The sequence below is a fragment of the Bombina bombina genome, chromosome 5 (genome assembly GCF_027579735.1).
Source record: "Bombina bombina isolate aBomBom1 chromosome 5, aBomBom1.pri, whole genome shotgun sequence".
Lineage (NCBI taxonomy): Eukaryota > Metazoa > Chordata > Amphibia > Anura > Bombinatoridae > Bombina > Bombina bombina.
Genome location: NC_069503.1, coordinates 699,749,176 through 699,773,826, shown reverse-complemented (window position 1 = coordinate 699,773,826; position 24,651 = coordinate 699,749,176). Strand labels below are relative to the sequence as shown.

General features: G+C 38.9%; 1 protein-coding gene across 1 annotated transcript in view; it reads left to right on the top strand.

Moving 5' to 3' along the window:
- F13A1 (coagulation factor XIII A chain) overlaps positions 1 to 24,651 on the top strand; it is a 328,117-nt gene that overhangs the window by 93,515 nt on the left and 209,951 nt on the right. The window contains exons 5-6 of the mRNA XM_053714703.1: positions 2,158 to 2,276; positions 7,739 to 7,846. Coding sequence (XP_053570678.1) covers positions 2,158 to 2,276; positions 7,739 to 7,846 — 227 coding nt within the window. The remainder of the gene's footprint in view (positions 1 to 2,157; positions 2,277 to 7,738; positions 7,847 to 24,651) is intronic.

Genomic DNA, 24,651 nt, shown 5'->3' with positions numbered 1-24,651 from the left:
GGGGGGAGCAGTGCTGGAATTGTTAATTTGAGGGGTGTCCTATCACATGTGTGAGTGTATGATTCCCAATATAAAGACATTGCACAGTAAAAGTCCATCCTGTTTGTTTTAAGATAATTAAATCTTTCAAGGGACAAGAGGAGTGTAACATTTTGTGACCATTCCTTTTTAGATAGTATTCTCCGCTGCTTCCATAGCCTAGGGACAAATTGTTTTGCGCTACTTAGCATAATGTATAATAAAACAGACCTATACTTGCACTTGATCTTAGGTGGTTTGTTAAATAATAATGTTAAGGGGTCAAGAGGGATTTCCTGTGAGAGAACTTTTTGTATTTCTCTGTGTTTATCCTGCCAGTAAAGTTGGAGTGTGGGCCAATCCCACCATATGTGAAGTCCCTCCAACAGAGGGGGTTAGAGTGTGGGTAGATCTTGGCTAACCTGCTTGGACAAAGATACCATCTCTCTAGGAACTTCAGGTTTGTCTCTGTGATACTCATTGAAGAGGGTGCCTTACCCATTTGTTGAAAGATGGTGTCCCAAGTTTCAGGCGGGACATCGAAACCTAGTTCGGATTCCCAAGCTTTTGGAGGTTTTTAGAGTGTGAAGCTATAAGGATTTTATATATCTTTGAAAGTATACACTTCACTGCCTGTGTAGACTGACACAGGAGCTCGAAAGAGTTTAAGCCCCGTACTAGGTTAGACCTATCTGTGTGACTGGTGAGGAAGTGTGATAGTTGTAGGTACTCAAACCAACTGTTAAAGAAAGCAATGTTTTTATCTACTAAAGATGTTTTGGGCAGTATCGCCCCTCTCTCTGTTTAACAATCTTTTTTAACACTTTTTTTTAACACTTCCTCAAATCAGAATATTGCTTACTGAATTGTAGAGGTGGTATCAAGAATAAAAGAACTGAGTTTCTAAGTGTCTCGTGCAGCTATGTCAGTTTTAGTCTGTTTCAATTTTCACTGATTCTATCCTCATTATTAGACCTAAGTATTCATTGTAAACTTTTCTCCTTTTTTAAATGTATCTTTTTTTTATCTGTGCTCATCAGATGAAATTCTAAAACTATAGGACTGAAGTAAGCACAATTTCAGATCAAGTTATTATTGCAAACAGTTGCAAACTGATACAGAAGTGTCCTGGAGAAATAGCTGGCAAATATTGCAGCAATGACCAAAAAGATGCCCATCAAAGTCATTGACATAGAAGGCAGAAAAAATACATATAAATCTTTATTTCAAAGAGGACTCTGACCCTTTTGTACCATTTGTACAACAGACGCCTACATTCCAAAACTCGTCAGTACCTCTAGACCAGTGTTTCCCAACTCCAGTACTCAGGACCCTATACAGGCCAGATTTTCCTTATATCTTACCTAGAGCACAGGTGACATAATCATCTGAAGGATGAGAGCAGGTTAGTAACCATGGTTACTGATCAGCTGATTATTTCACCTGTGCTCTAGTTAAGATAATGGGCCCAAGCTATCAAGCTCCGAACGGAGCTTGTGGGCCTATATTTCTGGCGAGTCTTCGGACTCGCCAGAAACACAAGTTATGGAGCAGCGGTCTAAAGACCGCTGCTCCATAACCCTGTCCGCCTGCTCTTAGCAGGTGGACAGGAATCGCCACAAAGTACGATCAGGTTGATTGACACCCCCCTGCTGGCGGACAATTGGCCGCGAGTCTGCAGGGGGCGGCATTGCACCAGCAGCTCTTGTGAGCTGCTGGTGCAATGCTGAATATGGAGAGCGTATTGCTCTCTGCATTCAGCGATGTCTGTCGGACCTGATCCGCACTGTTCGATCAGGTCCAACAGACATTTGTTAAATTGGCCTCATAATGAATATCTGGCCTGTTAAGGGTCCTGAGGAATTGAGTTGAGAAACACTGATTCAGACTGTTGCATTTACCCTTCTATTATTGGAATGATTCCTCTGAAATTGTTGTATTCTACTTTTCAAGGTCAGTTTTTATTATAGTCTATTAAATGTGTATGAATAGTGATTGGGGTTTCCAAACCCATAAATAATATGATAATATTAATAGAAAATAGGTTAAAATACCCATGTTTCTGAAATCCTTTTATGTTTATTTATAAATAAGAACTAGACATCTATCTTAAGGAACTATTTCTGTCACTTTGCACAGAGGACTCTGTTTATATGGATGATGAGCGAGAAATAGAAGAATATGTTATGAATGATGTAGGAGTCATTTTCCATGGAGACATCACAAATATTAAGAGAAGAAGCTGGGAATATGGACAGGTGAGAACGTTTAGAATTATATTCTATCATACAGCTACCCCTCTGTACATAAAAACATGTCTAAAGGTTTATACAAAATACAGGATGTTTTGGATATTTTAGATGTTTTGGCATAATTTAGAAACAACGAATGATGACTACATTAATTTGATATAAAAGGATTCTCAATGCTTGGTGAACATTCAGCCCTTGTTTTTACATGCAAGATACTTTGTCCTAAATCTAAACTAATGTTTGAATATTGACAGTAACTCTCAAATATTCAAATATTAACATTTGCAAATGCATTCTTATTAGTCTATCGTAATCAAAATTTGAATATAATATTTGAATGTTGCGTTCAGCATTTAAAATCCGGGATATCTAGAACTTAAAATTTGAATAGCAGTTGATGTTGTGTATAGAACCCGTATGTATGTAAACACTCACATAATGCTCTAAAAATATAAATTATCTTTCAAAAGAATATTATTTTATTTGTTGCTGGCAAATATATGTCTAATTAATTAAAAAAAAATAAGACCCAAGTCTGATTTTGAAAACATTTGCTACAGCAAACGTCTATATAGCCAAGGTAACCCTGGTACAATAAAATATTTCAAATTCAACATGGCATCTAGTGAATGCCAGATCTCACTTGCATATTTCCAAATCAAGATTTTTAGAGCAATTATAAAATATACTTTCTAAAGTGTATAGTAGGTCTCTAAATTGTTGAAAAGATTAGTTTTGCTATATATTTGCTATATATATTTTTTTTAATGCTTTAATGAGTTAATATACAGAGAATTTACAGATGGAGATGAACAGTGCACTGACATACAAAGATTCTGCAGCTCTGTGGTATTAATAGTGCTGGTATGGTTTATAGCTACAACACCATAGAGATGTAGACGATAGACCAGAAGAAACAAAACCATTGAGGTGTTGACACATGGGCCTCTAGTTATCAACGTGTCTACTTACCTGCCTTCGCCGGCCCCAAAACGCCTGCCTAAGCTCGCCTACCATCGCCGCCGCGGACCTGAAAAATCTCGCCAAAGTTATCAATAAATCTGTCAAAAAGCCTCGCACCAAGTATGGGGCGATGAGCAGCGGACTGATAGTTATCACTCATCCGATCTCGCTGCTCTTCGGCTTTTTTACAGCTTTATTGACAAGCTGTCACTAAGCACCCACACTAACTATACAGTTCTACCCCCTATTCCGGTGCCCGCGGAGCCCTCCGCAACTAAATAAAGTTATTAACCCCTAATCCGCCGCTCCTAGACCCCGCCGCAACTCTTATAAATGTATTAACCCCTAAACTGCCGCTCCCGGAGCCCACGCCACTCTAATAAACTGATTAACCCCTAAACCGCCGCTCCCGGACCCCGCCGCCACCTACATAATACCTATTAACCTCTATCCTGCCCCCCCATACCGCTGCCACCTATAATAAATTTATTAACCCCTATCCTGCCTATCCCGTACCCCGCCTCAACTAAATAAATTGTTTAACCCCTAAACCGCCGCTCCCGGACCCCGCCGCCACCTATATTAAACTTATTAACCCCTAATCTGCCCCCCTACACCGTCGCCACCTATAATAAATTTATTAACCCCTATCCTGCCCCCCTATACTGCCGCATCCTATAATAAAATTATTAACCCCTAAACCTAAGTCTAACACCCCCCTAACTTAAATATTAATTAAATACATCTAAATATTATAACTCTTATTAACTAAATTAATCCTATTTAAAACTAAATACTAAATAACTTATATTAAATACAATTAAATAAACTAACTAAAGTACAAAAATAAAAAATAAAAAGTTACAAAAAAATAAAAAAAAATAAGTTACAAACATTTAAAAAAATTACAACAATTTTAAGCTACTTACACCTAATCTAAGCCCCCTAATAAAATAACAAAGTCCCCCAAAATAAATGCCCTACCCTATTCTACATTAAAAAGTTAACAGCTCTATTACCTTACCAGCCCTTAAAAGGGCCTTTTGCGGGGCATGCCCCAAAGAATTCAGCTATTTTGCCTGTAAAAAAAAATACAACCCCCCCAACATTAAAACCCATCACCCACATACCCCTAATCTAACCCAAACCCCCCTTAAATAAACCTAACACTACCCCCCTGAAGATCATCCTACCTTTAGCCATCTTCAGCCAGCCGACCACTGATGGAACAGAAGAAGACATCCGGAGCTGCAGAAGTCATCATCCAAGGGGCGCTGAAGAAGTCTTCCATCCGATTGAAGTCATCATCCAAGGGGCACTGAAGAAGTCTTCCATCCGACTGAAGTCAACATCCAGGCGGCGTCTTCAATCTTCATCCATCCGGAGCGGAGCCATCTTCAGACAAGCCGACACGGAGCTATCTTCTTCCACCGACGACTGAACGACAAATGACGGTTCCTTTAAGTGACGTCATCCAAGATGGCGTCCCTCGAATTCCGATTGGCTGATAGGATTCTATCAGCCAATCGGAATTAAGGTAGGAAAAATCTGATTGGCTGATCCAATCAGCCAATCAGATTGACCTTGCATTCTATTGGCTGATCGGAACAGATGTATTTAATTAATATTTAAGTTAGGGGGTGTTAGGGTTAGGGTTAGACTTATGTTTAGGGGTTAATAATTTTATTATAGTTGCGGCGGTGTAGGGGGGCAGGATAGGGGTTAATAAATTTATTATAGTGGCGGCGGTGTAGGGGGGGCAGGATAGGGGTTAATAATTTTATTTTAGTTGCTGCGGTGTAGGGGGGGGCAGGATAGGGGTTAATAAATTTATTATAGTGGCGGCGGTGTAGGGGGGGCAGGATAGGGGTTAATAGGTATTATGTAGGTGGCGGCGGGGTCCGGGAGCGGCGGTTTAGGGGTTAATATATATATTATAGTTGCGGTGGGATCCAGGAGCGGCGGTTTAGGGGTTAACATATATATCATAGTTGCGGCGGGGTCCAGGAGCGGCGGTTTAGGGGTTAACATATATATTATAGTTGTGGCGGGGTCCGGGAGCAGCGGTTTAGGGGGTAATACATATATTTAGTTGCGGCGGTGTAGGGGGGGCAGATTAGGGGTGTTTAGACTCGGGGTACATGTTAGGGTGTTAGGTGCAGACATCTCCCATAGAAATCAATGGGATGTCGGGCAGCAGTGAACATGAACTTTCGCTATGGTCAGACTCCCATTGATTCCTATGGGATCCGCCGCCTCCAGGGCGGCGGATTGAAAACCAGGTACGCTGGGCCAGAAAAGTGCCGAGCGTACCTGCTAGTTTTTTGATAACTAACAAAAGTAGTCAGATTGTGCTGAACTTGTGTGCGGAACATCTGGAGTGACGTAAGAATCAATCTGTGTCGGACTGAGTCCGGCGGATCGAAGCTTACGTCACAAAATTCTACTTTTGCCGGTGTGTAGGGCTTGATAACTAAGGCGAATCAGCCTCGTCACAAATACGCTGTGGAATTCCAGCGTATTTGAGGTTGACGGCTTGATTACTAGGGGCCATGGTGCTCTTTTCCTCTCAATCCACTGCCTCATAAATAGTTCCTACTCTTCTTGACTTAATGCTGGGGTTGGGTCCCAGCACTGAGCTGGCTCAAAGTAACAGGGGCAGGGGTGTGAGACTTGGCTTAAAGACACAGACTCCAGCACACGTTAATACAGAGCCACTTGCTAGCAAGATGTACTGCCCTAGCTATTCAAACAGAGTACTAGACATGCTTTTGGTGGTGCATAGAATCCCCCATGGAACTTTCTGAGTTTAAAAGTTAACATTCAATATTCCAATGTCAGCATTAGTTCTATAAAAATATTAATGATAGAAAGAATCTTTGAAAACCAAGCATAACACTTGTTCTCTTTGAATGTCAAAAAACAACCATTCATCCATCATTGCTTCCTTTTATTCTTTATCTGTCAGTCCATATACTTTTACTGTTCAATATATTGGCCTCTATTTATGAAAGGTCTTGCGGACCTGATCCGACAGTGCACATCAGGTCCGCAAGACCTCGCTGAATGCGGAGAGCAATACGCTCACAAGAGCTGCTGGTGCAACGCCACCCGCCAGCAGGGAGGTGTCAATCAACCCGATCGTACTTGATCGGGTTGATTTCCGGCGATGTCTGTCCGCCTGCTCAGAGCAGGCGAACAGGTTATGGAGCAGCGGTGTTTGTGACCGCTGCTTCATAACTGCTGTTTCTGGCGAGTCAGAGCTTGATAGATAGGCCCCATTGTATGTATTCACAATTTATAGTGTTCATTTTGTTTCTCTATTTAAGATATATATATATATATATATATTGAGAGAGAGAGAGAGAGAGAGAGAGAGAGAGAGAGAGAGAGAGAGAGAGAGAGAGAGAGAGAGACAACATTATTTAATTAATAATTAGTTTGGTTAGTTAATAATTAACTTTTGGAAAAAATATTTCAAATTCATTATGGGTCAGATTACAAGTGGAGTGCACATGTCAATTTTACAAGGGCGATATTTGCGCTCCACTTAGTAATACCAGCGCAGGCATATGTGCGCTGGTATTACAAGTTAGGTGCAATGTGAACACGACCTCACATTCGCATTGCACGGAAGCTTTGTGCTCACGAGAGCGCGCTTCCATAGGCTCCAATGGGAGCCTCATTCTGATGCCGTCATACACGCCACAGAACCTAAACACAGTGAAGGGAGTAAGTCACGCAGTGATGGGCAGAAAATTTAAATATATACTGTATGTATATGCTTATATATATATTTTTTTTATGTGTTAACATCAACACATACATATATTTGTATATTTACAGAGAACACAGTCCCCATAGACCGCAATGTAAAGGCACTTTTCAGTGCTGTTTTTTTAAAACACTCCACACCCGCACAATTTAAGCCATAAAAACTGCTTTGTGGAGTTATTTTTTAAAAACAACAAAATGCTACTTTTAAAAAAAACAAAAAAAACAAAACAAACCTCACATTTTATTTTGGGGGCAATTGGGGCACATTTAGAAAATTAATCAGAGATCTGATCTCTGGTTAATTTCCGGAGCACCCCTTGTAATGGCTGGTTATTTATCAAGAGCTCCTTTTGTAATATAGCCCTTAATGTTTTGGGCATTAATTAATAACAATTTTTTAAATCGGTGCTTTACATTTTTAATATATTTTCGCTAAAGAAAATAAGTGTTCAGGAGTGTTTGTTTTCTATAGTCTATTTTTCTATATGTCTAGTTATCTGTACGTCTATCTATCTATTTATCTATCTATCATCTATGTATCTATCTATTTATGTATCCATCTATCTATCTATCTATCTATTTATCTATCTATCTATCCTGAGTGTGTGTGTATGTATATAGTGTGTATGTATATATATATATATATATATATATATATTTAATATGTATTTAACCTATTTACTATATTTTTAAAGATCGATTAAAAAAACATGTTTTTAATACTTAAGTTTGAAGAAAGGATCCTTGATGCATGTCTTTACCTGATGGACAAAGCTCAGCTTGATCTCTCAGGACGAGGGAACCCTATCAAGATAAGCCGTGTTGGATCAGCAGTGGTACGTAGTATAATCACGTAGCCACTAATCTAAACCTTGTTTAAATAATAAATATAATTTTTAAGAATTTTTCTATTTTAAGAATCAAAGTGGCTCGGTTTTAAAGTATGTGCACATAGTATATGAAGAACTTAACGGGACATGAAATTCAAAATAAACTTTTATGGTTCAGATAGAGCATTCGGTTTTCAATGTATTTATATTGTCAAGTACAGCTAGGACCCAGTAGCGCATTGCTGCTTTGAAGTGGGCTTTGAGTTTATCTTTTTTGATGGGGTCAAACACTTAGTTATCTGCAAGCAATAGTGCAATAATAAAATGCCTAAACATATTAGAGTATTTTCTTTTTGCACTTATACAGTGGGGAAAAAAAGTATTTAGTCAGCCACAAATTGTGCAAGTTCTCCCACTTAAGAAGATGAGAGAGGCCTGTAATTTTCATCATAGGTATACCTCAACTATGAAAGACAAAATGTGGAAACAAATCCAGAAAATCAAATTGAATGATTTGGAAAGAATTTATTTGCATATTATGGTGGAAAATAAGTATTTGGTCACCTACAAACAAGCAAGATTTCTGGTTCTCACAGACCTGTATCTTCTTCTTTAAGAGGCTCATCTGTCCTCCACTCATTACCTGTATTAATGGCACCTGTTTGAACTTGTTATCAGTATAAAAGACACCTGTCCACAACCTCAAACAGTCACACTCCAAACTCCACTATGGTGAAGACCAAAGAGCTGTCGAAGGACACCAGAAACAAAATTGTAGACCTGCACTAGGCTGGGAAGACTGAATCTGCAATAGGCAAGCAGCTTGGTGTGAAGAAATCAACTGTGGGAGCAATAATTAGAAAATGGAAGACATACAAGACCATTGATAATCTCCCTCGATCTGGGGCTCCACGCAAGATCTCACCCCGTGTGGTCAAAATGATCACAAGAACAGTGAGCAAACATCCCAGAACCACACGGTGGGACCTAGTGAATGACCTGCAGAGAGCTGGGACCAACGTAACAAAAGGCTACCATCAGTAACACACTACGCCGCCAGGGACTCAGATCCTGCAGTGCCAGATGTGTCCCCCTGCTTAAGCCAGTACATGTCCAAGCCTGTCTGAAGTATGCTAGAGAGCATTTGGATGATCCAGAAGTGGATTGGGAGAATGTCATATGGTCAGATGAAGCGAAAGTAGAACTGTTTGGTAGAAACACAACTCGTCGTGTTTGGAGGAGAGAGAACACCATACCTACTGTGAAGCATGGGGGTGGCAACATCATGCTTTGGGGCTGTTTCTCTGCAAAGGGAACAGGACGACTGATCCGTGTACATGAAAGAATGAATGGAGCCATGTATCGTGAGATTTTGAGTGCAAACCTCCTTCCATCAGCAAGGGCATTGAAGATCAAACATGGCTGGATCTTTCAGCATGACAATGATCCCAAACTCACCGCCCGGGCAACGAAGGAGTGGCTTCGTAAGAAGCATTTCAAGGCACTGGAGTGGCCTAGCCAGTCTCCAGATCTCAACCCCATAGAAAACCTTTGGAGGTAGTTGAAAGTCTGTGTTGCCCAGCGACAGCCCCAAAACATCACTGCTCTAGAGGAGATCTGCATGCAGGAATGGGCCAACATACCAGCAACAGTGTGTGACAACCTTGTGAAGACTTACAGAAAACGTTTGACCTCTATCATTGCCAACAAAGGATATATAACAAAGTATTGAGATGAACTTTTGATATTGACCAAATACTTATTTTCCACCATCATTTGCAAATAAATGATTTCCAAATCAGAAAATGTGATTATCTGGATTTGTTTCCAAATTTTGTCTCTCATAGTTGAGGTAAACCTATGGTGAAAATTACAGGCCTCTCTCATCTACTTAAGTGGGAGAACTTGTACAATTGATGGCTGGCTAAATACTTTTTTTCCCCACTGTATGTCCCTTTAATGTCCCACCAACAGATTCAATAATCAATAAATGCCATGCTTATTTTATAATGTTTACTGTATAATGTATAACAAATGGGGAGATGAAGAAGCGCCTATGAACCAGGCTTAAGTATACTTCAGGAGATGGGGTAGTATAAGTGAGGGGAAAAATATATATAGAGACAGTGGATCTTGACTGTGGTTTATAAATAAAGTGGCTTATAATGTAACTTATGAGTCAGTGTTGCAATAAATATGGCAACAAATGTCGCTATAGTACGAGATAGGAGCAGGAAATAAAGCCTATATGTATTCCCTATGTGATACACAACTTTAGATGGGGTTGAGAGAATACGGGGAAGAACAGGAAAGGGAATAACCTAGGATACAGTGAGAGTTAACAGTGAAATACAGTGGGATTAATCATCTAAGAGATGAGATAAAAAAGTGACTGAGTTTAAATATCAAAGTGTGGATATAACCTGCATGAAAGGCAGACAGCAAACTTTCAAGTAACTGAGTTTTTATATCAGAGTGTGGATACAACTTGCATAGAAAGCGGAAAACAAACTTGTAAGTAAAAAAAGATATTTAATGAATTAAAACCGACCTAGTTGTGCCTTACATTTCAAGATACAAATATAAGCAGATTTACTAGTGAGTGCGCCTTATATTTAGAAATACAGATACAATTTAATCAATTTTGCTGATAATACAAAAATGACTATAAGTCGTTAGATAAACTATGATTGGCCAATCTTACAGAAATGTGAGTTGATAAACAAATCCTCAGAAAAATATATATAAAAAAAACAGTCCTATCGATAGGTTCTAGTGTGCAAAGGAGGAAAACAAAATAATGCAGTCTGCAAACAACCTGTCCCTAAATAGTATCCAATAATAGCCAAAGAAAAATTGTCAAAATAATTGTGTCCTTAGTCCGGTTGAGAAAAAATAAAAATAATAAAAAAATAATAAAAGATCCAGAGTATATCCAAATGAGGAGATCCGAGGGGAGATAAGTGGTGTTGGAACCTGTGAAGAAAGAGCAAAAAAATACTGCACAAAGAGATCGAAAATACAAAACTAAGGTTGGAAAGGTGCTCACCGTATCGGGCTGGTATATCAATTTGCAACGGATGTTTACACGTTTCAGCCTACGACGAAGCCTTTATCAAGACTCAAACAAGACTGTTTTCCTCCTTTGCACACTAGAACCTATCGATAGGACTCTATCTGTTTTTTTTTTTGTTTTTTTATTTATTATTTTTCTGATTTCAAATTACACAGTGAACAGTACAGTAGTGCTTTACATGTAATAATCAATACAGTGCCCTTCTCGGGCTTTCATTTCTACATTTAACCAACAATAACAAACATATGCTCCATAAAGATGCTAACCATTCTATTCTTTTCTATGACCTGTAATTCACTAATTATTCTGTCCGTGAAGGTAAGGGCAGGTGAATATAGCTTAAAGTTCCCTATTACCCATCTGGTATTAGATTAACATTTTTTCAAATACCCAGGCGGGGAGGCATTCCATCCCTTTAGCGGTCAGTGATGACTTCGGTTTGTATGGGTTCCCCTAGTGGTTCTTGTGAGATCTGTGGTGAGTGTAGTGATTCTTCCCATAAGAATCTAGCGTTATGGATAAAAGTTGATTTGTTGCATTTAATATAGCCGTACTCCTCTAAATTCAGGAGCTCTGTCATCCTATCTAGCCACATAGTCTTTGTGGGGGTTTCCGGCGTTTTCCATGCCCGTGCTATGAGGGATCTTACACCATTCAGTCCTGTCTGTAGCAAAAAGGACTTCAGTTTACAAGAAATTTTGGGAAGGTCATTAAGTAATGCGGCTGTCATAGATATGTGTAATTCATTGCCTAAAAGTAACTGGAAGTGTGCTTCTACCTCTCTCCATAGTGGTCGTACCTTGGGGCAAAGCCACCACATATGTACTAAGCTCCCTGCCTCTCCGCACCCCCTCCAGCACATTCGTGAAGAGTCAGGATATATTGTGTTTAATCTCGTTGGTGTAAGGTACCATCGTGTCAGGATTTTATAGTTCATTTCTAGTATCTGTGGTGAGGTTGAGGATTTCTTAGTAGTCGTGAATATTCTATGCCAGTCTATCTCAACCGAACCGGTCCTGATGTCCCCTGCCCATTTGGTTGTGTATAGCGGTAGTTGGGTTTTGTGGTGTGCAGTTAACAGTTTGCGTGATATAGAGAGGGAATGTCGTACTAGGTTACCGCTGTCGCATAAGTTTTCGAAGGGGGTGAGTGGCCTCAATAAGTCTTGTTTAAACTGTGTGGTTTGTATAAAATGATGCAGTTGAGCATATTTTAGCCACTTTGCATAGGTCCCATCTGCTACTTCCGTGAGCCTATTCCTTTCCCTGAGTTTGCCTCCTTCAGTAAAACGGCATAAAGGCACCGTGTATCCCCATTCTGTTAACCTCTTAAAGCCCCTATCTAGGCCTCCGACCATTTCTACATTAAGTACTATTGGGAATAAGGGTGATCTACTAGAGGTAATATGGGGGTTGGACGCAATGATTTTGTCCCAATTTTTAAAAAAATGTTTGTGTGAGTCTAAGAGTTGGCATTGTTGGGGTCTCAGATTACTTGGGACCCAGCACAAAGCTTGCACATGTGGAACCTTTAGGATGTGCGAGTCTAGGGAAACCCAGGCTTTACCATTGTGTGCTCCATGCCAGTCCAGCACTCTTTGTAGAGTAGCTGCGTTATAGTATTCCTCAATTTTTGGGAGTCCCAACCCCCCCAGATCTAATGATCTGTAGAGTGTATTCCTGTTAACTCTGGGCTTACATGAACCCCAGATATAGGAGTTGATTTTGCTCTGTAGCCTTTGTAAATACCAGTTGGGAAGGTGTAATGGGAGGGCCTGTAGTATGTACAATATTCTTGGTAAAGTGGTCATTTTTATGGATTGGATTCGTCCCCACCATGAAAGTGGTTTTGTCTCCCACTCTGTCAGGTCTCTTAGTGTGTTACATAGTAGAGTCTCATAGTTTTTATTAAAAAGGGTGGAGTAAGTGGGGGAAATATGAATACCCAAATATTTAATGGAGTCGGTCTGTAGTCGTAGGGGGCTTAGTGATGAAAGACCGCGGAATGTCGTCTCCGGGAGGGAAATGTTTAAGATTTCGGATTTAGTCTTATTGACTAAGAAGTTAGAGAGTCTGCCGAATTTATCTATTTCACTCATTACTGCCGGGATTGAGGATGTAGGGGACGAGACTGAGAATAGAACGTCGTCTGCATACATGGCAATTTTATAGTCGTTGGGTCCTATTTGAATACCTCTAATGTTCTCATTCCCACGGACATGCGAAGCAAAGACCTCCATTGTCAAGATGAACAATATAGGAGACAGTGGGCATCCCTGACGTGTACCATTTTGAATTGAAAAAGGGTCAGATAGCATGCCATTAGCTTTCACTCTAGCACTGGGGTGGGAATATAAACTGAATATACGTGATATCATGTTATTGCCGAACCCGAAGGAGCATAGGGTTTCTTTAAGGAACCGCCAACTCGTTCTATCGAACGCTTTTTCAGCATCCGTTGTTATATATACTGATTCAATTTGATGGCTTTTGGCATATTCCATTAGGGAGATAGCCCTAATTGTGTTGTCACGGGCTTCCCTCTGTGGTATGAAGCCTACTTGGTCGACATGTATTAATTCACTCAGGATGGTGTTGATGCGGTTTGAGAGAATTTTGCTGAAAATTTTGATATCTGAATTTAACAAGGATATGGGGCGATAACTACCGGGTTCCTCTTGTGGTTTATCAGGTTTAAGGATAACAGAGATGTGCGCCTGTAGCATGTCCGTGGAAAATTTACCTGTGTCATCTATACTTTGAAATAAGGCCAAGAGGTGGGGTGTTAGCAGGTGTCTAAATGTCTTGTAATATTGGTTTGTAAAACCGTCTGGGCCTGGGCTTTTACCATTAGGGAGATGGGAGATTACTTTCTGGAGTTTCTGCATGGTAATTGGTCTTTCTAGGTCCGATTTCTGATCCTGGGATAGTTCTGGTAATCCTGCTCTCTCTATATAGTCATGTATGTCTGTAGGCTGAGTCCCTAAGTCTGGGGTTTCAAGATTGTAAAGGTTTTTATAGAAACTGCTGAATTGGTTTGCGATTCCTTTACTATCATAAATCAATGTGCCGTCGGCTGATTTGATTTTATGTATATGGTTTAGCCCCCTTTTAGTTTTTAAGGCTCTCGCTAACAAAGGACCCACTCTATTGCCCTCATAGAAGAAGGATTTCCTCAATGCGAGGGCCCTTCTCTGTGCTTCCTTTAGTAATATGTTATTAATCTCTTTCCTAGTGGCTGTGAGGCGGGTTAGTAATTCAGAGTTTTTGGGTGAGTTTTTGTGTTGTAATTCTAATCGTCGCAATTTATCATTTAGTTCCTGCATTGTGGAGTTATATATTTTCTTCATTTGGGCCCTTATTTTAATGCATTCCCCTCTTATCACTGCTTTATGTGCCTCCCAGGTCAGAAGAGGGGAGGACTCTGGTAAGCTATTAAATTGGAAATATTCAGATATGGAGGTCGTTAAAGACTGGGTTGTTGGGGGGTGATGTAACATATGATCTTCTAACCGCCATGAATATGGTTGGATTGGGGAGTTCGGCCAGTTTAAGTCAAGTGAGATCAGGGAGTGGTCTGACCAAGATGTCGGGACTATATCAGTATCTAATGTTAGGGACAGTCCGGCTTGGTCTATATACAAGTAGTCAATTCTGGAATACATAGCCCATGGATGTGAGTAGAAGGTGTAATTCTTTTGTTGGGGGTGTTGAATCCTCCATACATCTACCATCCCCAATTGTTTGCTACAATTAAGAACAGCGTCTGGGGGTCTCAACTGAGCTCTTGGCTTATGTGTCGATGTATCCATTGTGGGGTCCATCGCGACATTAAGGTCCCCCCCTAGGATCAGTGTACCTTTCTGTGTTTCTAAAACCATGGATTGGAGGCATTTAAAAAAGGAGATTCTGCCAGTGCTGGGGGCATAAACGTTTACTATTGTGATTGGACTATTGAACAACAACCCAACTACTATTAGGATTCTCCCTTCTTTATCTGAGACTGTGTTAATTAATTGAAAAGGGGTACTTCTATGAAATAAAATCCCTACACCGTTCTTTTTCACTGTGTTTGAGTTAAAGTACCCTGTGGGGAAGTCTTTAGACGAAAACTTGGGTTCAGTTAATTTAGCAAAATGGGTTTCTTGTATTAGTACAATTGAGCTCTTTTGTTTTGCGAACCAGCTTAGGGCTATCGACCGCTTGACCGGGGAATTAAGGCCTTTGGCATTCTGTGAGACTATTCTAATGGATCTATTCATTATGATTGTGGGTGTGAAGTGAGCGTTGATGTGAAAGTGTGAATGTGGTCTTACCTTGGGATGAGAATAGTAGACCAGGGATGGAGCCCTCCCCCCCAGGACTTACATAACCGTGTAGGGTAGATGGTTCTTGTCTCCTTGTGTAGGAAGTAGATATCAACTTAGAGGATAAAGCTTCTAGAATAGAAAAAATGGGCTTAAACAATGAGCATATAAATAACAAAACATTGAAACTAAAAACATATTTACTCCTAATGAACAACAAGTGACTAAGCCTTCTAAAGGCCATTCTAATCTAACTACTCCAGGGGGGTCTGCAGTAGCTCATTACTGCGGCTGTACCTTATGCTGTAGTTCTGTAATTATACTACACCTATAGGGTTGGGTAAGCCTGAAAAAGAAAACATACAGAGATAAACAATAACAATAATAACGAACTGATCAATGTGTCCAATTAGTCTTGAGAGACCAATGTCCATGAGTCCACAGAGAAAAATAAGAGAGAGGTGGAGGGTCAAGAGGGAATAAAAAAAAGGAAAAGGAAAGGGGAGAATTCTTGCTTGATAAATCAACCTGCTCCGACATAAAATTCTCAAGTTAGTGACTTTTCTCTTAAGCTAGGAGGCTGCTTCATTTTTGTGATGGATCTGTTGTTCCTGGTGACAGTGGACCATTTTGGGCGTTGAGGTTTTGGTCTATTTGGTTTAAGATTTGGTGCAAGAAAGTCCTCCTCATCCAGTTGAGGGACTCTGGGTATGGGGATGTTTAGTTGTGAGCAGAACTTATCGAGGTCTTCAATGTCCTGATAGATGGCTTCTTTATTGTCCTTGACCGCCTTAAGTGAGAAGGGAAAGCCCCAGCGGTAGGGTATCCCCAGGTCTCTTAGGTGTGTAGTAAGAAAGCTGACTTCTTTGCGCTTCGTGAGCGTAAGGGAACTTAGGTCTGCATATATTTGTATGTTTGCGCCCTCCCAGGTCACAGGGGTCTTTTTCCTGGCGGCGGCCATGATATTTTCTTTTTCATGGAAATAGTGGCATTTTAAAATGATGTCCCGGGGTGGTGCCGAGGCGGCAGGTTTAGGTCTTAAAGCTCTGTGAGCTCTGTCGAGGAGGATATTGGCGTCCGTGTCTAACAGGTGGTTAAATAGGGCTTGCAGGTATTGTGGAATATCTGTGCTAGTGATTGTCTCTGGAACACCCCTTATCCTCAGATTCTGTCTACGGCCTCTATTGTCCAGATCTTCGATCTGGTCCTGTAAACGCGTGATTTCCAATGCTTGGCATTGTAGTTGTGATGTGGTTAAATTTGTAGTTTCTGAAATCTCTTCTGCCTGCTCTTCTAATTGCACCACTCTGTTGCCTATGTCTGTGAGGTCTTTTTTAACCTCTGCTAGCCCATCCTTAACAATTTGACTCACTTGAGACATCAAAGCGGCAAAGTCCTCTTTTGAAGGTAAAAATTTTAAATCAGCCCTGGTGAGGGGGCAATCATCATCTTGTAAAGCGCTATCAGAGTCCTCTCTATCATCCCCTGCATCTGGCTGTGAGGGGATGGGTTGTATAGTGTTTGGATTTTCCAGCGTTTTAAAAAAAGAGTTCATCTTAACTCCCTGTGGTGCTGTTGTTTTATTATGTTTTTCAGGCTTAGCTTGTCTTCTGGACGCCATTTTATTATTCCTTTCAAAGGTTTAATATCTTGTGCAGCAATGTTATGGGTTGCTTTACTATGCTCTCTCTAGTGGTAATTGGTGTGCTTTGTATGGAAGATAGCTGGCATAAACAAAAACAGTTCACAGCCTGTGTCCTGATTTCTCAGTTCTCCCTTACTGTCACAAGAGGCCTAGTTAAAGTGTAACGCCCTGATCCAAGTGAGTGCGACTCTCAAGTTTTAAAGTTCTGGCCGTGTTTTTCGGATGATTTAGCCTCCCAATTACATGTCAGCCCCTTGCCTTGAACTTTGTTTTGTTCTTGTTTATAAGTTTAGACTGCTGTTGCTTTAGTGTGGCATGCGATCAAAGATGGCGGTTATATTTTCAACATTATCAGTTTACCTATTGCCGCGTCGTCACTTTCATACCCATTGTGCGATATGATCACTCCTCAGTTGTCCTCTGTATCCCTGCATTCTCTACGATACTGCTGGGCAAAGTGATCTTCTCCTTTTGCAGTGTCCCGGTTTTTCCCGGGTTAAGCTTGCGTTGGGCCCGTGCCGGTGGCGTTAATATTGATCGGTACTTAGTTTTCAGCCATAAGCGAGGGTATATAAGCCACTACTTCTCTCCGCTCAGCTCTATGAGGGATTTCTGTGCCTTTTTGAGCCCTTAGGTAGCCGTGTATTGTCGCATATGGGTTGCAGCTTTACGGAGCTTTGCACTTATGCGGCCATGCTGGTCTCCGGCCTTCTCCGCCCAGCTCTATCTGTTTTTTATATATATTTTCATGAGGATTTGTTTATCAACTCACATTTCTGTAAGATTGGCCAATCATAGTTTATCTAAACGACTTATAGTCGTTTTTGTATTATCAGCAAAATTGTTTAAATTGCATCTGTATTTTTAAATATAAGGCGCACTCACTAGTAAATCTGCTTATATTTGTATCTTGAAATGTAAGGCACAACTAGGTCGGTTTTAATTCATTAAATATCTTTTTTTACTTACAAGTTTGTTTTCCGCTTTCTATGCAAGTTGTATCCACACATAGGCGCTTCTTCACCTCCCCATTTGTTATATATGTTTTGAACAATTATTTTAGGCAATTGTTCCCCTATGAAGTGAGCCTGTATACATTTGTAAGTACTTGGCGCTGTCCTCTATGCACTTTTTCTAATAGTTTACTGTATAATGCTCACTCAACATAGCAGCGGATCCCTTGGAATATTTCGCCACCTCGTAGCACTTTCGATCATCAGGGCTTTTGGGAGTATGGGACAAAGCACAGTTGTAACATAAAAAGCGAGAGATGTCTAATGTCACTTTAAATGTAAAATAAGTCAAATGTGCTTCATAACTGTACCCAGACTCAAGTGTTATGGAACCTATAAGGAACAAAGATTCAAATATACCACATTTAAGTTAGCACATAAATTGATATTTTGATTTTGTTTTTTGGTAAGCGTGATTTTAGTATATTTGGTTCCATGTAAGTACTGCTATGTCTATGCTCATTTGCTGCCAACATGTTAAAGGGAAAATGAAGTATTTGTTTAAGAATGTGTCAGAAATGAATATCTGCATACAAAATAAATTAAACCTGTCATTTTGTTAGTATGATTTGCATTGGTCTACAGTCCAATGAGATATTCCTTAAAGGGGTATGAAACCAAAAAATGTCTTTTGTGATTCAAATTTGCTTTGTTCCTACAATTTTCTGTATTAGGTAGGCATTTGGAGCACTACGTGGACAGAAATAGTGCTGCTATCTAGTGCTCTTGCAAATGGTTAACTTTTATGCAAAACTGTTGCCACAGTGCTCCAGAAATGGGCCGGCTATTTTGCAGTGAGGTGATTTTGATTAGCCAATAGCGTGCTAGCTATCCGGCATGGCGCCAGCTGGCCCGCATGGCTATTGGCTAAGAGGTGGAAACATCACCTCATTGAAAAAAAAAACGTTCTGCTGCGGGAGGCCTGAGGCGCTGTAGACAAATAAAGGAACTTTCAGCATGAAGTATTTTATACTTCATGACTGAAAGTCCACTTTATTTGTTGCACTGGTAAATCCTAGTGTTTTGCAAACACTATTTTGATTTACTATCACTTTAAACCTTTTTTATGGGGAAATAGTTTAATGTCCCTTTAAATATTTTAATGCCATTTTAAAAAAATGTTAAGAGCAGTCCCTGTCTTATAAAATCAGTCAGATATCTTACAAGCTTGGCCCCCTGCAGCTCTAAATGTGTTCCTGAAGTAAAGCATTTGCGTAATGGGGAAAAACAGACTCAAGTGAGATGATGTAAGATGTTTTCTGTGGGGTAGAGAGGTAGATTGGAATGTGATGCAAAGCATCATGGGGGTATACTGCCATATGGTGAAAAAGCTATTAACTTTCAGGAGCAATATCCCAATGGGAGATGTCCATATCAGAATACAGTGTAGTAAATGTTAATAGCAAATACCTTTGCCTTTATAGTAATATATACAAAAACACGCAACTGTAAGATTATAGGGTACCAAAAGTCTCCCGATTTTGAATTCTGTTATATCATATGTTTTTTTTTTATTAATGAACTGAGGTTTTGTGGTTTTAATAAGAATATTGTTTAATTTTTTTAATATTTTCCATGAGGTAAATATGTATTGATTAAACCTCTATTCAGAATTAATATATTTAATACTATATGAATCTTCTTTTGGATGTCCCATTTTTTACACAGTTTAAGAGATCCTGTGGTCTGATTATGATATATTTGTCATAATGTACTACCTCAAAATACTGGCACATTATATGTTTGTTTATTTCTCATATTTTGCCTCGGCTGTTGATGTTCATTTCTAAGCTTACTTTATTTGCTGTGTCTTGGCAGCCACACAGCAGTCTGGAAAATATTGAGATATTGGAAAAGTAATAATATGAAATTAATAACATAAATCTAAATATAATATTATTCCTTTATCAAAACAAGTCCTACACTGCAATTTGTAGTGTCATAACCGGAAAAAAAACACTTAGAGATAATGTCTTCTACTGTTAGGTCGGAAAGGTTTAAGCAACAATAGAACTTCCTTTCTCCATATGGAGCCACAAATGAAGCAGCATATTCCTATAGCCACAAATATGATAGATAATATGGCTATTTTTTCATTATTATTAGAGCAGTGAAAAGGTTAATTGGGCCAAAAGCTCAACATGCTTTTGAGTGGCAGTCTACAAAAATAAAAGTGCAAATTAGCAACCTGGCCACTACAGTTTAATGGGGTATTCATCCATTATGTACCATTCAAAGAAAAATAAAATAAATAGTTCATGCTTTACTGTTTCTAATTCCAACAAATGTTAATTAATTGTCATGGAAATATATGGAAGGCTCTCTCAATCTTTAGATGCAAAGATTTTTTTTATACTACTATTTCTTTGTGCGCGAGCAAATCTACATGACACATTTTTGCTAAATTAAAATTTTTAAACTGAAAATAAATACGCAAGTGCATTTTGTATAACAAATCTGGTGTAGTAATTCTTCTACCTTTCATTTTTTATATATATATATATATATATATATATATATATATATATATATATATATATATATATATATATATATATTATTATTATTATTATTATTATTAATAATAGCTCTTTATCATAAATATTATGCATCTTATTTGACATGTGAATTTTATTTGAAATATTTTTTTTTATTAATCCTGGCTGAATTTTTTGGACGTGCACAATATAATATTATATATTTGTAGGTTGACAGGGAATACAAACAAATATGGGCTAGATTACGAGTGGATCACTATTTATCTCTCCCACTAAGGCTTTTGGCTTGCAGGTTGTGATTGCATTAATGTATTCTCCCATAGAAGTTAACGGCGCGTGAAAAGTGAATAAAACCCTAACACCCTACTCGCGCAGATACCCAGTTGCTTACCTGACATGAAAATATGAATATTTCACAATCCAATGTTCTTCACAAAGCAGAATATGTTTATTCTGAAATGCATATTTCTATATATACAGTAAATTATATTTTTTTGGTTTTATATATATAAGCAGCCCGACCCACCTGTAGTTTTTATTATATATATATATACAAAACTACAGGTGGGTCGGGCTGCAGAGTGGGTAAATATATATATATATATATATATATATATATATATATATATATATATATATATATCTATACCTATAACATTATATATAGGTATAGCTATACTGATACATATATAGGAATATCAATTTATAAATACTTATTCCCTTATGTGAAGAACATTAAAATGTGAAATATTTACAGTAAATACACAAACACTTTATTAAATATGAATATTGCATAAATATGAATTATCATGTTTTCAGCTACTTGACAGCAAAGGGCTCCAATGCACTTATATATATGTCTCTATATGTAGGTTGACCAAATTGCAGCTTTAAAAAGGGACACATATAAAAAATACATATGTCAGGGTTCTTATACAAAACAATTCTTTAAACAGCCTGGAAAAAAGTCCTGACGTATGTATTTTTCATATGTGTACCTTTTTAAAGCGGCAATATGGTCAACCTATCTATATGCCATATGTATTTGTGTGTTTATATGTGTATATATGCCTGTAAATAAATATATACACATATACATATGCATATTTAGACATTTAGTATCTCTATGTTAAAACCATTTGCGTGCCTTTTTTTTCTAACACCAGAGACGTTATATCTTTGAGCCCTTATAACTTTTTTATGTAATTTGTGAGTGTAACTGTACTTTTAAATGTATTTTTGATGTGTTTTGTAACACTTGTTATTCAAGGGTAACAGTTAACCAGAGCTCTGAAGTTACGATAACCCAACGTGCGTTAAATTCAATTGCACTCAAGCAATTGTGTTTACTTTTAACTTGTAATATGCGTGCTACTTCTGATGCGTGCAAACAGCCACCATATCTTACCTCTAGTAACTAGTCAGGATTGCCCTCCTATTCAACCCTACCCCTGCAATCTCTTTACACCTCATAGTTCCACCCAACATATTGGGTAAGAGTCTCTACATGTTGTAGGGTAGTCTATTAAGTGTGGGGAGATGGCGGATTAGGGGTTATTAAACTAGGTGCTTATGGTAGGGTGCTAGGTTTTTTTCACTTTTATTGTCATTTTCGCGAGTAGATTGCTAAGGTTTTTTCCCACTTTTTTTCTCCATTGATATCTATGGGAGAACACTAGCAATTTTTTTTTTTTAAACTTGTAGTACGAGCGGATCCTGAGAATCGCAAAAAGCATATCGCTAGTGGTGTTTTCGCTAAGGGTAAATTTACCTTGGCAATTTGTGCTTTTCCCACTACCTCAGCATGGTTGGAGTAAAACTGATCATACTGGAATATGCTACTAGAGATCCAGTACACAAGCTCATTTACATGTGGCTTCTGACTGGTAATAGCAAAGGGGATCAGGTTAATAACTTGTTTTTTTTCAGGAGAAGTACACCTGGAATGATCTGAATAATAAAAAAAACTATACACATTGCAAACAACCCCGATAGATTACATGTAGCGCGTGTAGTGTATTTTCTCAAGTGTGCTAACCTGACATGAAATATTAATATTTCACCTTCCAATGTTCTTCACATAGCAGAATATGTTCTATTTATTCATAAATATACATTTCTAAATATATCTGATGGTCTTTGGTAAAATATATACAGGGAGTGCAGAATTATTAGGCAAGTTGTATTTTTGAGGATTAATTTTATTATTGAACAACAACCATGTTCTCAATGAACCCAAAAAACTCATTAATATCAAAGCTGAATAGTTTTGGAAGTAGTTTTTAGTTTGTTTTTAGTTATAGCTATTTTAGGGGGATATCTGTGTGTGCAGGTGACTATTACTGTGCATAATTATTAGGCAACTTAACAAAAAACAAATATATACCCATTTCAATTATTTATTTTTACCAGTGAAACCAATATAACATCTCAACATTCACAAATATACATTTCTGACATTCAAAAACAAAACAAAAACAAATCAGTGACCAATATAGCCACCTTTCTTTGCAAGGACACTCAAAAGCCTGCCATCCATGGATTCTGTCAGTGTTTTGATCTGTTCACCATCAACATTGCGTGCAACAGCAACCACAGCCTCCCAGACACTGTTCAGAGAGGTGTACTGTTTTCCCTCCTTGTAAATCTCACATTTGATGATGGACCACAGGTTCTCAATGGGGTTCAGATCAGGTGAACAAGGAGGCCATGTCATTAGATTTTCTTCTTTTATACCCTTTCTTGCCAGCCACGCTGTGGAGTACTTGGACGCGTGTGATGGAGCATTGTCCTGCATGAAAATCATGTTTTTCTTGAAGGATGCAGACTTCTTCCTGTTCCACTGCTTGAAGAAGGTGTCTTCCAGAAACTGGCAGTAGGACTGGGAGTTGAGCTTGACTCCATCCTCAACCCGAAAAGGCCCCACAAGCTCATCTTTGATGATACCAGCCCAAACCAGTACTCCACCTCCACCTTGCTGGCGTCTGAGTCGGACTGGAGCTCTCTGCCCTTTACCAATCCAGCCACGGGCCCATCCATCTGGCCCATCAAGACTCACTCTCATTTCATCAGTCCATAAAACCTTAGAAAAATCAGTCTTGAGATATTTCTTGGCCCAGTCTTGACATTTCAGCTTGTGTGTCTTGTTCAGTGGTGGTCGTCTTTCAGCCTTTCTTACCTTGGCCATGTCTCTGAGTATTGCACACCTTGTGCTTTTGGGCACTCCAGTGATGTTGCAGCTCTGAAATATGGCCAAACTGGTGGCAAGTGGCATCTTGGCAGCTGCATGCTTGACTTTTCTCAGTTCATGGGCAGTTATTTTGCGCCTTGGTTTTTCCACACGCTTCTTGCGAACCTGTTGACTATTTTGAATGAAACGCTTGATTGTTCGATGATCACGCTTCAGAAGCTTTGCAATTTTAAGAGTGCTGCATCCCTCTGCAAGATATCTCACTATTTTTGACTTTTCTGAGCCTGTCAAGTCCTTCTTTTGACCCATTTTGCCAAAGGAAAGGAAGTTGCCTAATAATTATGCACACCTGATATAGGGTGTTGATGTCATTAGACCACACCCCTTCTCATTACAGAGATGCACATCACCTAATATGCTTAATTGGTAGTAGGCTTTCGAGCCTATACAGCTTGGAGTAAGACAACATGCATAAAGAGGATGATGTGGTCAAAATACTCATTTGCCTAATAATTCTGCACTCCCTGTATCTATACATATGTATATACTGTATATATTAAGAAAAGAGCAATCAATAATAGTTACAAGGCGCTCTGCTATAGTCACTTTTTTCCAAAATACAGTTTGTCAAAAACCTTCATAGAGAAAGGCAGTTCTTAATAAATGGTTGTATGCTGTTATTTTGAATATCTTTTGTTGATAACTTCTTTAACTTGTATAATGAAGTAAAGAATTCCTGCTTACCAGCTCAGACCTCAATCATATGAGGTAAGGTTTCTGCTCTGCGTGTTTTAGAGATGGTTTTGTCTTTCAACCCCAGTGTGGTATCCTTAGGATTTCTTGGTCCACTTTTTTTCTCTTGTTGGAGGTAGTCTTTATATTCAATGGTAATCCTGGACTCTCTGCTTTTCTTTCATTTGCTGGTGAGAATCTTTTGTCCCCTCAGGTGTATAAAGAGCGATTGGCAAAGGTTCCTGAGAGATGTGAGCTTGTAACATTCTGTTCAGTGCAGATATTCAAACATAAAACTCTTATAGAAGAGAGTTAATTTATGACTTCTTAAAATGTCCTCATAATCTATCT